The sequence below is a fragment of the Acartia tonsa genome, chromosome 9 (genome assembly GCF_053477335.1).
Source record: "Acartia tonsa isolate MP-2025a chromosome 9, ASM5347733v1, whole genome shotgun sequence".
Lineage (NCBI taxonomy): Eukaryota > Metazoa > Arthropoda > Copepoda > Calanoida > Acartiidae > Acartia > Acartia tonsa.
In genome coordinates this window covers 7,005,471-7,021,180 of record NC_137268.1, presented here as the reverse complement: position 1 = coordinate 7,021,180, position 15,710 = coordinate 7,005,471, and the positions used below count along the sequence as shown (strand labels likewise).

The following is a 15,710-nucleotide window of genomic DNA, read 5'->3' as shown; positions in this document are numbered from 1 at the left end:
TTGCTTTTAAGTAATTTACCAAAAAATTGCATGATTTTGTATATAAGCCAAATAAGTCAAAACTTTCATTGATTGCTTATAAGTAATTTATCAAAAAATAGCATGATTTGGTATGTAAGCCAAATAAGCATTTATTGTGATTGATTGCTTGTAAGTAATTTATGAAAAAATTGCATGATTTTATATATAAGCCAACTAAGCCAAAACTTTCATTGATTGCTTATAAGTAATTTATCAAAAAAATGCATGATTTGGTATAAAAGCCAAATAAGCATTTATTGTGATTGATTGCTTATAAGTAATTTACCAAAAAATTGCATGATTTTGTTTATAAGCCAAATAAGCCTAAACTTTCATTGATTGCTTATAAGTAATTTATCAAAAAATAGCATGATTTGGTATGTAAGCCAAGTAAGCATTTATTGTTATTCATTGCTTGTAAGTAATTTATGAAAAAATTGCATGATTTTATATATAAGCCAACTAAGCCAAAACTTTCATTGATTGCTTATAAGTAATTTGCCAAAAAAATACATGATTTGGTATACAAGCCAAATAAGCAAAATTTTTTATTGATTGCTTATAAGTAATTTATCAAAAAAATGCATGATTTGGTATATAAGCCAAATAAGTAAAATTTTTTATTGATTGCTTATAAGTAATTTATCAAAAAAATGCATAATTTGGTATATAAGCCAAATAAGCCAAAATTTTCATTGATTGCTTATAAGTAATTTATAAAAAAATTGCATGATTTGGTATATAAGCCAACTAAGCTAAAACTTTCATTGATTGCTTATAAGTGATTTATCAAAAAATAGCATGATTTGGTATATAAGCCAAATAAGCAAAATCTTTCATTGATTGCTTATAAATTACTATCTAAACTATCAAAATAATAAATAAACTATCTAAATATAAAATCTATCAAAACTAATTAAAAATAATTCTTTACAAAATATCAATGAATTAAAGGAACCATGCAAGAAATATACCGCTTCGACTGCTGAAAGACTGCCAAGAGTAGACCCAATATCCAAAATTTGAAGCCTCCAGCTTCAAAAACAAAAAAGTTATAGACATGTTAAATCACATTTTTAGTACTATGAAAATTTTGAAAGTTTTTGATTGCTAATAATAGAATTTTCATTATTAAAATACGTCGCCTAGAAAGCAAACTATAAGCTTATTTTTGGCAGAAACTTAGGATACCAGTAACTGATAACGTTTATCCAATAAAAACACTCTTCTTTATAGTCAAAATCATTCAAAAAAATTCAGTTTATATTGCATTGTATTGAGAGTACTGTAGCGTGAGAATGCCAGCCTCTGGGATTTCCAGCCAATCAGAAGCCTGAGTGTACGCTAACTCTGCTGAACAACCAATCACAGCTGAGCATCTGTATTACTTACATTAGTTTAATTTTTTCCCGCTATGATTTTACGCTTTCAAACGCAATTCAAACCAAATTTTTAAAAGACATTTTGACTATAAAATGGGGCGTTTTATTGCAATAATGTTATCAGTTACTGGCAGTCTAAAATTATGACAAAGATAAGTTTTTAATTTTGCTTCCAGACGGCGTAATTTAATATTGAAATTTTCTTTTAGTACATTGAAAATCTTTCAAAATTTCCATTGTACTAAAAGAATCATTTTGAAATGTCTGTAACTTTTTTGTTATTGAAGCTGGAGGCTTCAAATTTTGGGTATTGGGTCTACTCGTGGCAGGCTTTAAGCAGTTAAAGCGCGGTATTTCTTGCAGGGTTCCTTTAACATGAAAAAGTTTCATGTCTGTTACACATTAAAACACATAAAAGTCGGCTGTAGAGGGCTAAATCTTTAAAAACACAAATTAATGTTTATGCAATACAACAAATTTATCTTTATCACATTTATAAATATGGTTATTCAAATTTATTTTTTAAACTATTTTTAAAGAGTATGTATCTTTAATGTGTATAGTTTTCATTCTTTTCATTTTAATTAAATAAAAGTTATTCTATTATATTGGAAATAAGTCACTTTGTGATAACACTATATTTAAAATCTAAAAATTACTAGCTTTGTCATTGGTTAATGCTGATTCCTCATAGTTTTTATGTTAATTCAAAGATATAATCCTAATAAAAATTGATGTGGGCTATTATTCTCATTTTAAGCTCTGCAGTTTGATTCTACAGGTGTCGGAGTATATTTTTGATATACCTTTCAACAGTTGAGGTTTGATTTAAAAAATTTATTTTCTTGAAAATAACAACTTAAAATGGCTATTAAAATATTCTACCAATTACACTAAAAATTTCATTTAAAATTCCTTCATTTAAAACAAATAACCAATTTTTTACCTTAAAAATTGCTCATGTTTTCAATTCTCACCCCTCATTTATTTCTATGGACAGATGGACAGATTAAGATATAAACTCATAATCTTTCTATAATTTGTAGGTAATTAAATGTTTTTATAAATAAAATTCAAATTTATTTGTCTTTATAGTTTTTGTTGTCAAATAAAAAGGTTTTTTTTTTCTTTGTACTTTAAGCTACATCATTAAAAAATATTCTTTTACTGCAAAAGCATTTTAATCATGAACTGTGAAAAAATGACAAATTGCAGCATCTTAAAAATGCTTTTGTGGGGAGCTAAAAAGCATTTCACCTTTAAAACTCATTAAAGTACTTTTCTTAGACCTTTTTCTAAATTAACCCATTCATGACGAGCGCCACATTTATGGTCGTATTGAGCTGAAAATTTTAGGGAAGCTTTATTATGGTAAAAACAGAATTCCATTTTTTTTTTGCTCTAGTGGCGTCCACAGGAAAGTTACAAATAAACCTGGTTCAGCGCGAGTAAAGAAACCTGCCAGGCATAGGTACTCATTTTTGGCGGTTTCCCCTGGTATTAAAACCCGGTTTCTTGGCCAAAAAAAAATAAAAATGTAATTTTTGAACGTCCAAAGTGAGTTGTAGAGTAGCTAATACTTTGATACGATCCGTAATTAAAAAATACATAACCTCATGTAATGTATAGAGCTACAAGTAAGATATGAAACAATTTATATCACATTTAGTGTTTTGGCTATAAGTGCCACCCTTTTCGGTTAAAAAAGCCCATTTGCTAGGAGTATTAAAACGTTGATATCTATATGTTGACGGGTATCTTTACTTGCGCTGACCTGAACGATAAAACTTGCATGTATCTTTACTCGCACTTAGGCGGACCTATATAGCACGTAAAAAGATGATACAAAAATCATACAGTATGACCCACAAAAAAGTATTTTTTTAGGGTGTATAGCCCTTATTTTTTTATGTATCATTAAAAGTAGCATATGTCTGTGTTCTCTGTACATTTCCACACAAGCATATATAAAAATTTTAATTTTTTGCTTCATAAACACGGGAGATTTTTAGAGCTAAAGTTTTTAAAAATGACTTAGCAAAAAGTAACTTTTAACATTAAACAACTTTTTTACCAAAATTAAGGTAGAAATCCTTTTATTTTTGTTACTAGCAGAAACTTTGTACAAAAATGAAATAAAAAATTTAGGGTTTAAGTTATAAGCATTTTTTAATACATATTTTTTGAGTCTTTTTGGCTTAATGATATTTTGAATAACAAACCTATATGGAAAAATTGTTTTAGATTGAAAAACCAAATAAATCTTTATGAATTTAACAGGAAAATTGTTTTTGTTTCATAATCCTAACTTTAATAACAAAAAAGTTATAAAGAAAATAAAATTACAACATAATGATTTTTTAGTCTAAAAAGCTTAATTAAACCCCTATTAAGGGATTGAGATGTCAGAAAAGGGGGTGGAGCAACTGTCATAATTAATCCTTTTCATAAATAAGGGTAAGTAAATAGCTTGAAATTTGCAAATAATCAATTCATTTACTAGTATTTTTTGTCATTAAAAATTGATATTTTTTCATGGAATAAAAAAGAAATAATTAGTTAACTTGTTTTTCTTTGTATATCATTCTTCAGTTACAAGAAAGACATAATATAACCATTCCAAAATTCTAAGAAACTAAAACAAATATTTTTCTCAATCACTTTTTCAAAACTTTAGCACTAAAAATCTCTGGTGTAAATGAAGATAAAATAAAATATTTTTATATATGCTTGTGTGAAAATTTACAGAGAACAAGGACAATTGCTACTTTTAATGATACATTAAGAAATAAGGGCTCTACACCCTAAAAAATACTTTTTCATGAGTCATACTGTATAAAAAATAATGATTTGAATAAAAACAATTCACAAATGGATGTAGTTGCCAATAAACTTTAAATTTCACGAAAAAAATCAGCAACTTTACTACATAAACAAAAAAGTTAGGAGGGGTATTTTGAAATCATCTTGTTTTTCTTGGTTTTCAAATTTTGTTGAGCTATACCGGCAAACGGAAGTAAGCAAAATTGCCTGCTCCAGGGGGAAATGAAATCAGGGTAGTAGAGGGGGGATTCATACTGAGAATGATGCAATTAAGAAACTGGGAACTGGATTTTTTTGGTTTTTGGTAACCGGGCGATAAAAACTGGTTTGTCAATTATGGGTTAATATTGAAATTTTAAGATTTTTTTATACAATATGAAATAGTTATCTTGATTTTTCACATTTTTCACATAAAGCATTTTTTAAAACTATTTAAACTACTAACTCTACTCTAAAATTTTGTTTTTTGGTATAAAAGCAGAAAATCATAACTTTATTGTTTTATTTTAAGCCACAATAATGGCAAACCTATCATAATGCTTGTAAATTTAACCACAAATGTGAATATCTAGAAAAATACTAAATCTAAAACGATACATTGCAACATTTTTTTTCTTTAACTATATAGATTTTTGTTTTTCTTTTAAAACTTAAACTTTACTATCTAACAATTTAAGTTACCGCAATTGTGGCTCAACACACAGCAAATCTGCTTGTCGCCAAGGAGGTGCAAGGTTCAAATTTCACGCCGATCCAGCAGCATAACTATAGACATTAAAAATGGTTCCTAATTCTGCTCTGTCAGGTGCTTTACATGAATAGTAAGAGCAGGGGGAATGCCTTGGCCCATAAACAGGTGCTACAACTTACTATCATGCACAGATAGGACTTCTCATACAAAGGTCATACAATTAAAGGGTTGGTTGTCTGATGGATATTACTTAACCTAATATCCTTGGTTGTTAGAGTATTGCATCCCATTATACATGGATGATGCTCTATATTCTCTAAAGGATCCCTTAAATCGAAGAGGAATCCCCCCTTACGAGGTAATGGTAATGGTAATCTATCTATATATTGTAGTAACAATTCATATATTTGTTTCTTCGTATATAAAAGTAACAGGATGTCTATATGAGAGTGTCAGTTTGTCTTTCAACACAATAGGATCTCTCTAACCTCTTATCCAGTATGGTTCTCCTATACAATGTAGCATCTCATAGGTCCCGGGAAGATGCTTTTTACCTTTTCTTTTAAGACCAAAAATTGAAAGTTAAAGTTGATTCACCCTTCCCCCCTCCCCTATGAGAGGCTTCTAGTAGAGTAACCTCTAGCAAAAAACAAAATACGGGAGGGAAAGGAACCATGGGCTTTTTAATACACTACTCCCGAAAGTTTTATAATAACATTTTCTTGTTCGTTAGCTTGCCAACTTTGGAAACATTTATTGTGTTATTATTGGTTGATTCATAAAGTTAAGTGTTCAAACATTTTAACCACTTATTATTCTACAGATGCATTAATTTTGTGCATCATCATTAGGGATATACAACAACAATTTATCGGCCCTTGTCTTATCCCTTTAGATTCCTGAACAAAATAGCATTAAATGAAATGATGAAGGGATACAAAAGGGATAAGACAATGAATGATGAATATATGTACATAACCAATGATGGCACAAAAAATTACTCCTTCTGTAGATTAAATTTAGTGGTTAAAATGTTTGAACACTCAACTAATCATACTTTAATTAAAAGTCCCAAAAGTTAATTGTTAAACCAACGAATGAGAAAATGTCATTATAAAACTTTGGGGACCAGTGTAATTAACAGCCAAATGTCTGCTCCCTCCCTGATAAAATTAAATGATACTGTCCTGCAAGATTCTTGGTTGAGTCATTTGCTGTCAGGGTTATCATTGTTTTAGCCTTCGATGCCAGCCTCGCTAATTAGATGAGGATAAGTACCCAAAGTAGGGAATGAGTACCTAAAGTCTATAACTACACTGTCCTAAGATAGAGGAGACAATGGGCTAATTATTACACTGGTCCTCAAAGTTTTATAATATCATTATCTCATTCGTTGGTTTAATGACTTTGGGGACTTTTTATAGGAATATTACTTATAAGCAATCTTTATAAATTATTGCTTGTTTGGCTTATATATCAAATGATACTTTTTCTTCAATTCTTCTGAAATGAGCAACTTTTACTATAAATGTCTGAGGATAGGTCAGACAATATTGTTGTAGAATGCTGACACAAGTAAGCATTTTATATTTATATGGCTGATCAGTAATTTACCTAAAAATGGCACAATTGGGTGAACAATTTACTTTTTCATGTGTAAAATGGGGGGGAGAGATTACTAGGGAAAGATTTTACATAGATCAATTAAAGCGCAAAAATAATTTGGTTGCCTTTTTTTGCAATATCTGATCATACATGTATATATAAATATTTGTAAACGTTTAATGGTATGAGAGGGTGTGCAGCAAATAGATTAGAGGCGGGACAGTACGTTTCGGTCAGATTATAGTCAGCCAGCGCTGTTTAGTTTGGTTTTCGGTCAGCGCGGTACAGTACATTATGGACAGCCAGCGCTTGGTTTAGTTTGGTTTTGTTTGTGGAGGTAGAAAGTTTGTTGAAAGTGTGAATTGAATACAATGTTAATTAATTAATGTGAGATATCAAATAATAATCAATATATATAATCCCAGGTTCTACGAAATACCAGAAAAAAAAATCGTTTTACCAGAAAAGTGGTAAAGCTGGTCAACCTGGTAAAATATACCAGTTTCGTGGTAAATTTTACCAGCAAAAATTTTAGCCAAAAAATTAGTCAAATTTTACCATTTTTTTTGTAAAATTTGACGAAACAAAAAAACCCGTTTTTTGTGTTTTAAATTAAAAACAGCTCTTCATAATCAGTTGTAGTACTTTAAAATAATGACTTCTATACAATGAAGCCTAAATTTAAATTTTTTTTTTTTTTTTTAATTTTACCACTTTTGGAAGTTTTACCAAAAATGTGGTCAATTTTACAACTCTATTTTTCAGGTTAAGTCCGAATTTTCGGACTTAGACAAAAAAACGCAATTTGGTCAATTTTTACCAAAAAGTTAGTAAAATTTGACAAGGTATTTTTTTAGGCTAAGTCCAGATTTTTGGACTCTGACAAAAAAAATGAACTTGGTAAAATTTGACCAACTTTTTGGTAAAAATTGACAAGGTAAATTTTTAGGCTAAGTCCAGATTTTTGGACTTTGCCAAAAAAAAAAAATTGGTAAAATTTGACCAACTTTTTGGTAAAAATTGACAAGGTAAATTTTTAGGCTAAGTCCAGATTTTTGGACTTTAACAAAAAAAAAAACTTGGTAAAATTTGACCAACTTTTTGGTAAAAATTTTTACTTTTTATTGAATTTTTTCGCATAAAAGAAGCTAACTTTTTTTTAAAACCTTGAAAATTATTTCATCATTTCTTTTAAAACATCCTCCCGCATCGTCAAAAATATATCAAATTTAATATTTACTTATTTGAGCTAGCTTCATACGAATTAAAATTAAAAGAAAAAAAATCCAGGGTGTGTTTACGCAGATGTGCCGTGTGCATTTGAATTTATCGATTTTTCATCTTTAATATAAATATAAGCTTTCGTATATTCCTCTGAATGTTTCTAAAAGAAAGACAGAGATTTCGAATTATAGAGTAATTTCGCTACAAAACTTATATTTTTAAGTTTTGAAATTTATGGCACCTCTGTGCGCGCATGCGCACTATTGATAAGCTTATGATTATTTGAATATAGAGTGCCAAAAATAATTATTAGTTTTGATTCAATTTAATCAAATTTTTTGAATCAAGAAGTAAATTACTCCTCAATTTTCTCTAAATATTTAAATTTGTAGAATTTACAAGGAAGATTTTTTTTAAGCAAGATGTTTAAAAATGTGGCAAAATTGTGGAACAACAATGTTTCATGATTTCTATATTTATGTTGTCTTTGCCAACCGGAAATACCACCGAGATGGGTTTTTAAAAGATGAATGCCACATTTTTTCGGCGTTTTTTAGACATTGATTGATTGAACGTTGACGATAGAATTTCAAACAGAGTATATAACATAAAAATACTGAATTTTAAATTATTTTTTTAGCAATTTTTCTAATGTCTAACACAGCTCTAAAAAGATGCATTAATTAATATGCAGCAAAAATGGATTGAAGATAATCTTTTTTTTTCTATGAAGGCCGTACCATCAAAAGCGAAATAATTAAATAAATCATTGTATACTCTTTTAGATTTCGCGAATGTCGCGCTTGTTATTCATAGCGTAAAAAATGTCGAAAAAACGCGGCAATATCTTTTAAGAACCCGGCCGGAAATAGATTCATTATATGTTCATATATGGTTAACAACTATATATATATTTAAATATTTTTTTTTAATATTGAATGCACTATATTTTTTTATATTCTATCGAATATATATTTTATATGTCATTACAAAACTATATTACATTTAATATTAACATTAAAAAAAAACATCAATTTAAACTTTCGTAACCCTGTATTGGCTTCAGAAGTACAGTTCTACAGAAACCACGGTACACGCTTGAGCTAGCATCACCAGCATGGCTCTGCCTAGGCTTATAATTAGAAAGGCCAGGGTATTATTAGTGGTTGAAAAGTTTGTACATTATTATTACAGGTATTGTGTCTTTAAAGGGACTGTGAACGCAAATTTTTCTCATCTTAATATCAAATCTTAACATTATCTTATTCATAATATCTCACAGATAGAGCAAAACGCGCTTTTGTTTGCTTAAAAAACGGCTTTTTCCGACGATTTTTATAAGGTACAGGGAAAGGAAGAAATTTTCCGTATTATATAAAATGTCCATTAAATTGATTTTTTGGTATTATCCTCTTAGAAATTTTTTTTTCAATATTGAAAATTTGAGTACCCCCCCCCCCCCCCCCCTGACAGCGAACTATGAACTCTGGCCGCAGCGCTCGGCTCCCTAGCCTGCCTAGCCGCAGCGCTCTGCCCCCTTGCCTGCCTAGCCGCAGCGCTCGGCCCACTTGCCTGCCTAGCCGCAGCGCTCGGCTCCCTAGCCTAAAACCTAACCTAACCTAAAATAGTTGTTCGTCGGTAGTCGGGGGGGGGGGGGGGGGGGGGGGGGTACAAAATTGAAAAAAATTGAAAAAAAAATTTCTAAGAGGATAACGCCGATTTTTTCTCCCATTATAGCTAAAATTAAACTTTTTCACATGGTACAGAAAGACATCCTGTTAATTTTATTTAAGAAATAGATATTCCTAATCTAACAATAATTTTATTTTGGTCAGGTTTATGGTAATGAATGTAAAGATGGACGGGCGAACATGGGAGCAGTTACTCTTTATCTTGCTGCAGATAACTCAACTCACCCTCACAGAAACACCACCAAGACGCAGGCACATAGATAATTATTATAGAGAAGTTACGATTTTCTTTAAGTATTTAAGAACAAATTCACTAGCATTTTGCTTGTAAAGAAGAAGTAATGAAATTAGTTTGTTTAGTCAGCACACTAAATCTAAAATAAAGAAAAATTGATATTAATGTAGTTTTGACCTAAACAAAGAGTTTCCAGTATGGCTTTGAAACCGATAAATATCCCCTGGATTAAAAATGGTTCTGGGCCATACTGAAAAATTACGTATTACAGGCAATTTTCTATGAACAATAGTCTAGAAATTATATTATCAATACCAGCTTTGTTAGGCCAGTCCTTTGGCCCCTCGGGGCTAACAAAATTGCTATTGATCTGAAAATTTCTCATTTTACCAGTCGCGGAAAGCTGTCTATAATACGACGCGATAAATAAAATCAGAGACAAAAATACCATTTTTAGATAAAAAGTATACTTTATACCTACCTACACACTTAAATAAAAATAGCCTATTTATATTTAATTTGTTCTTGGATCTTTAGTTAATAGTTATCTATGCTTATCAGGGAGGACACCCTTGGAGGAAGGTTGACCCAGGCCATCTTCCAGACCCTCATTGTCACATGGATCAAGGCTAATCTCTATGTTGTTGTGTCCTGTGAACTTTGGGATCAGTTTCTAGAGGTAATGTTAGCTATACTATAATTAAGATAACCTGCAGAAATAGATATTTTATTACTTGGATGTTACACTAGATTTTTATTTTCTCTAATAAAGTAAAACTCCCAGTGGGCTAAAATGACGATAACCCTAATTCGCCCCCTTTACTCCATTCCGTCCCGTCCTACTGGATAAACAAACTGACCATTGAATGAGTTTCATGTTAGCAACCTAAATTGACTTCAATTTTTCCACTGTCATCAATATCCACGTATATTCTATATCCATTCCATAATGTTTTATTTGTTCTACAGTACAGGAATCAGATCTATTTGCCAATCGTCCTAAAGACAACCAATGGTTGATTGTACGTCAAGCTTTTAATTTTAAGAGGGATAAAATGAGGGATTTCAAAGGTTTGAGGTTGGTAATCTAATATATTTTTTTTTTAATTTTGAAGGGAAACAAATAAGGGGTTTTACGGGTTGAGTGGAGTTAACACCCTTTAAGCCCCACCCTTTAAAATCTGTATCAAGAATTAAAAATGAAGTTTGGGACGAATTTTTGCTTCATTAATTTAGATGAATTATTTTTCCACCAACTTTTCTACTTGTCAAAATAAGTTCGTTTGTTTTAGGTTTTGAGTGGACTAACTTTATGGGAAGAATTAATCCGGGAGTGGTTTAAGACTATGGAAACCCTTACCAGAGTGTTAGCTAGACAGGTATATTATTTTTTTAATGTTTTTTCCATTAAAGTTTATAAAAATAATCTATATATTATTACTGGGATGTTGTACCACATTTTCATTTACTCTGATAAGGAGATGCTCACAGCTGGCTAAAATAAAGATACCCCCCTTCTTTAAGCCCAATCCTTACCCTACTACTGGTTGAACAAACTGACCAATAAACGAATTTCATGTTAGCAAGCTAAAATGACGACAATTTTTTCCCCCTGTCGTAATATCCACGTATATTCTACATTCATTAGAGTAGGTGGTATTATCCTTTTAGAAATGTAGCGCTCGGCTCCCTAGCCTGCCTAGCCGCAGCGCTCGGCCCCCTTGCCTGCCTAGCCGCAGCGCTCGGCCCACTTGCCTGCCTAGCCGCAGCGCTCGGCTCCCTAGCCTAAAACCTAACCTAACCTAAAATAGTTGTTCGTCGGTAGTCGGGGGGGGGGGGGGGGGGGTACAAAATTGAAAAAAATTGAAAAAAAAATTATAATTATAAAGATGTAATTTTGTTAATAATCATTAATGATGTGGATCAATTTATCGGGGATTGCCTTATTTCTTTAAATCCTTGAAGTTTTACCAACAAAATTCCGTTTGTCCCACTGTCTTATTTGAGAGCTTTACTCTCATAAACGTTATCATTGTTATTTTGTGGAAGGGAATTATGTTTTTTGTAAACGCGAAGCTTTTCTATAATTAGTGTTGGATGGCCGGTCTGTATGGACGAAACTCATAGCTATTATCATTAATTCAAGCATGTAGGAATTGTCCTATCTATTTCAAACTTGTTACCTACTGATTATTTTGGTCTAGCTAAAAAGTATAAGGTTTCTACTTTTGTCGTATTTTTTTAGTTTCATACCTATAGTTTTTGATTATAACAAATTCTTTTATTTAGATTGTAAAGAAACAAGACCTCAGATCAGCATTTGAAACATAGGGGGCAGTTGAAGAAGTAAGTTACAGAAAAGTTTCGCAGCTTATATTTATCTTTGTAGATCTGTATAATAATACAAACAATATTTTGGTTTCTTTACAACAAAATGGCTGGGTGTTGCCACCCCCTTAAAAGTCAAGGCTTGCCTTCACCTTTTCATTACTTGAATTTTTTGTTTGAAACTTTCACTACTGCTTTTAGTTAGGTTTAGGGAGATCAAGAAGGGTTTAGAATATTCCACAAGGGTAGGAGGTATTTTTAAGTTATAGGGAATTGTTTTGATTTATTTTTACCTTATTGTTATTAAACAAACTTCAGGTCTTGAAGTTATTTTTACTTCACTTTATTTTTTAAGGAAATGAACGGTACATTATATGCCGGTGAACGGCTGAGAGTGGAAATATCCCGGGGACGAGGCAGGGGACGTGGAGGCGGTGATAGAGGACGCGGAGGTGATAGGGGGCGCAGTTCTTACAGAGGTAGAGGCCGGGGTGGGGGCGGGGATAGGTATGAAAGACGCAGCCCCCCACATTACTCTAGGAAAGTTTTTGTTTTAAAAAGTAAAAGTTAGAAAATCTTTAGGTAGGCTTATTTATTAAATGTAACGTTTAAAAGCAATGCATTTTTTGTAATTTCGCCATGGACTGACGTACAGTTTTGTTATAAAGTTGCTGCGCTAATAAAACAGCAGTACCTAAGATAAAAAAATTTAAAATTAATCTTCCAAAATACTTACTAAAAATCATCGAATTTTTTTTTTCAAAATGAAAACATTTAAAAATAACAGAGGTGGCTCTAGAGGAAGGGGAGGTGATAAGGGTGGCTTTAGAGGCAGAGGCCGTGGAGGGGACAGGGGTGGTTTCAGAGGACGTGGTGGCAGAGGGGGTGGTAGATCCCCTCCACCAAGGTAAAATTTTAAATTTTAAGATTAGTTTAGATATTGCTAGCGGCTGCGGCCCTAGCATTTAGGGGCTCTGTATTAAAAAGGATAGATAGGGGACAGAAATATAGTCTAAAACCATTCCGTGTCATATGAGAAGCTTTCCTACCTATAAAGGAGAACTCAATCGGTTTAGTAGTTATCGAAATCTTAAGCTAAAGACAAAGAACCTTTTTACTTTAAACAATTTAGTATATAAACAAAATATATTAGTGTAATTTCCAAATTTGCTAACTTTAAATGCCTACCATCTCTTTTATTGCTTTATTAAAGATTTTCTAAAATTACAATAACTTTCCTACCTAGATATGCTCTTTTTTATTAGTTCTTCCCTTTTCTACCAATCAAAAAATTTTAAAAACCTTTTTTTTAATGAATTTTAACTTTTTAAGTAAATTATTTTTATTTTTTCAGGTATGAGAGGAGAGATGGCTACGGACCCCCCTCACATTACTTCACAAGGGAGGCACACCCCAGGGGCGACTACTCCCCTCCACAACAACGTTACAGAGGCCCCCCACCGCCAATGAGGGATATGTCGCCACGAGGACCCCCCCGCGGACCTCCTCCCCCCCACCACAGAGAATATTCCCCGTCACCCAGGAGGGGACCTCCCGGTAGGGGCCCACCACCCAGGGATTACTCACCTAAACTAAGAGGTCGGCCACCCCCAAGGTAAAATCAAATTTATATCAGGGATGTAAAGGGATAAGTCAATGGCCGATAAACTGATGAACATCAACATCGATGATACATAAAATTAGTGGTTAAAAAACGTTTGAACACTCAACTTATTGAAACAATAAATCAAAATTTAATTAACTCCCCAAAGTAGTTACCTAAGCCAATGAATAAGAAAACGTTATAATAAAACTTTTGGGACTGATGAAATTAACAGTTCATTGTCTCCTCTCAATAATGACATAAAGTACCTAGTTTTTTTACCTAATTTGATTTTTAATAGGTATTTTTTAGAATTTTGATGATATATGTTATTTTTAATAGATAACGACATAACATTTACTTATTATAAACTAATCTGAATATTCAAGGTACATGTCACCACCCCCATCCAAAGGGCCACCAGGTGACTATTCTCCAGGACGCAGGGGACCTCCACCCTCCCCGGGTAGACGTGGACCAGGGACCAAGGCTATTCAGGAATGGGTTATTAAATGATTTAAGACGAAGTAAAATATTGTTTAAGTTTAAAAAAAGATTGTACTAAAATAATTTACGTTTCTGTAGACACAACGGGAAACATGGTTCTTATGGGATAGGACAAAAGACGAAGTATTGAAATTAAATCAAGATTTACCTAATAAAAATTAGGTACTCAAAGTTTTTGAGTTGACGAATAAGTAAACTTGTTTCTGAAACTTTGGATACCATTATGATATTTACACCATATTTTACCCTCCCTGCCTGGGGTTTAGGTCTAAATTTATCTAATATTAGTACTTGTTTGGGACAGGGATCTAAAGGGACAAGACAATGGCGGATAAATTGATGTACATCAGCAATGATGATACACAAAATTACCCCTTCTGTGGAGTATAATTAGTTGTTGAAAGCTTTAGACACTTAACTTGATTAATCAACCATTCAAAATTCAATAAAAGTCCCTAGAGTTGTTAAAGCAACGAAGAAGAAAATAAAGCTTTGGGGACTAGTGTAATAAACAGTCCACTTCCTTCCTTCATTTAATCCTCCATAACTTAGGACCCCGCGTTCCACGACTCCATACGCCACGTGAAGCATATAATCAGTAATGCCGAGTAGTATGGACACAGCATGTTCTTGTTAGCCAGGGATGTTGTTACTGCTTATGTTTTCCAGGTAAGCTTTCCCTTTATTTTTTCTCGTTCTGCGTTTTCAAAGATGTTTAGTTAGATAAGTTTGCTGATTTTTTTGCCACGTGTCAAGATGCCTGTAGGAAATGAATGAGGGGGGAGAGGGGGAGTCGAACCTACACACTTTTATTTTTGCTTTCAAAAGAAAAAATTTAGGTGTGAGAGTAAGGGGGGGGGGGAAGTTCTGACACATTTGCGTAAACAGCGAGTATAGGCTTTATCTTTGGGACGGACGGACGGACGGACGGACAGACATCGTTCTACTTTGTATTATAGATTAGATATTTAGTAGGGAGGGATGGGACATTGGGCTGTAAATTACACTAGCCCCCAAAGTTTTCAAATAACATTTTCTTATTCTTTGGCCTAACAACCTTGGGTACTTTTATTGATTTTTTATTGGTTGGTTCATTAAGTTGAGTGTCCTAACATTTCAATCACTTATTGTAATCTACAGAAGGGGTAACGATGTGTATCATCATTAGAGATGAACATCAATTTATCAGCCATTGTCTTATCCCTTTATATCCCTGTAATTATCTAATTAACTAATGAGCAATTTTATTCCAGGTTGAATATCAGTGATACGAGGTCGAATGGGGCCGGTGCCCAGCAAATCCAGGAGGTTGCGCAACAGTTTTCGCGGCCAGAGCAGTAGAATCAAGAAAAATATGTTTAAGTGTTGTTTCAATCAATAAAGATAAAAATGAAAACAATTTTTTTTTATTTTTGCGATTTATACCTACAAGCGATATTTTTCTATAATTAAGGTCGTTTTTTACCACTTTCTCGTGATTTTTACCACCCGTTTTTACCACAATTTTTGGTAAATTTTTACCATATTTACCCTATTTCTGGTAAAATTTTACCAATTTAGGGCAAAAATATTACCAGGTGTTGAACAGTTTTACCACTTT

General features: G+C 32.3%; 1 protein-coding gene across 2 annotated transcripts; it reads left to right on the top strand.

Moving 5' to 3' along the window:
• Positions 1 to 8,662: 8,662 nt before the first annotated feature.
• Positions 8,663 to 15,506, top strand: LOC145328100 (ral GTPase-activating protein subunit alpha-1-like). Of its 2 annotated transcripts, XM_080171671.1 has the most exons (8): positions 10,969 to 11,051; positions 11,962 to 12,018; positions 12,356 to 12,540; positions 12,788 to 12,907; positions 13,355 to 13,615; positions 13,993 to 14,103; positions 14,665 to 14,779; positions 15,364 to 15,506. In XM_080171671.1, the coding sequence occupies exons 3-7, from the start codon at positions 12,359 to 12,361 to the stop codon at positions 14,720 to 14,722; spliced, it is 732 nt and encodes a 243-aa protein (XP_080027797.1). In that variant the 5' UTR covers positions 10,969 to 11,051; positions 11,962 to 12,018; positions 12,356 to 12,358; the 3' UTR covers positions 14,723 to 14,779; positions 15,364 to 15,506. The 2 variants fall into 2 exon arrangements, with proteins under 2 accessions (XP_080027798.1, XP_080027797.1); XM_080171672.1 differs by lacking the exons at positions 12,788 to 12,907; positions 13,355 to 13,615; positions 13,993 to 14,103; positions 14,665 to 14,779; positions 15,364 to 15,506 and adding exons at positions 8,663 to 8,940; positions 9,582 to 9,689; positions 10,234 to 10,351 and having other exon boundaries at positions 10,965 to 11,051.
• The last annotated feature ends 204 nt before the right edge of the window (positions 15,507 to 15,710 follow it).

What these genes read in the sequence shown, in the direction of transcription:
- LOC145328100 (XM_080171671.1), top strand. Translation starts at nt 12,359, where the DNA reads ATGAACGGTACATTATATGCCGGTGAACGGCTGAGAGTGGAAATATCC. An exon ending in AGCCCCCCACATTACTCTAG is followed by an intron (nt 12,541 to 12,787) that starts GAAAGTTTTTGT and finishes TAAAAATAACAG; the next exon opens with AGGTGGCTCTAGAGGAAGGG. An exon ending in AGAGGTCGGCCACCCCCAAG is followed by an intron (nt 13,616 to 13,992) that starts GTAAAATCAAAT and finishes TGAATATTCAAG; the next exon opens with GTACATGTCACCACCCCCAT.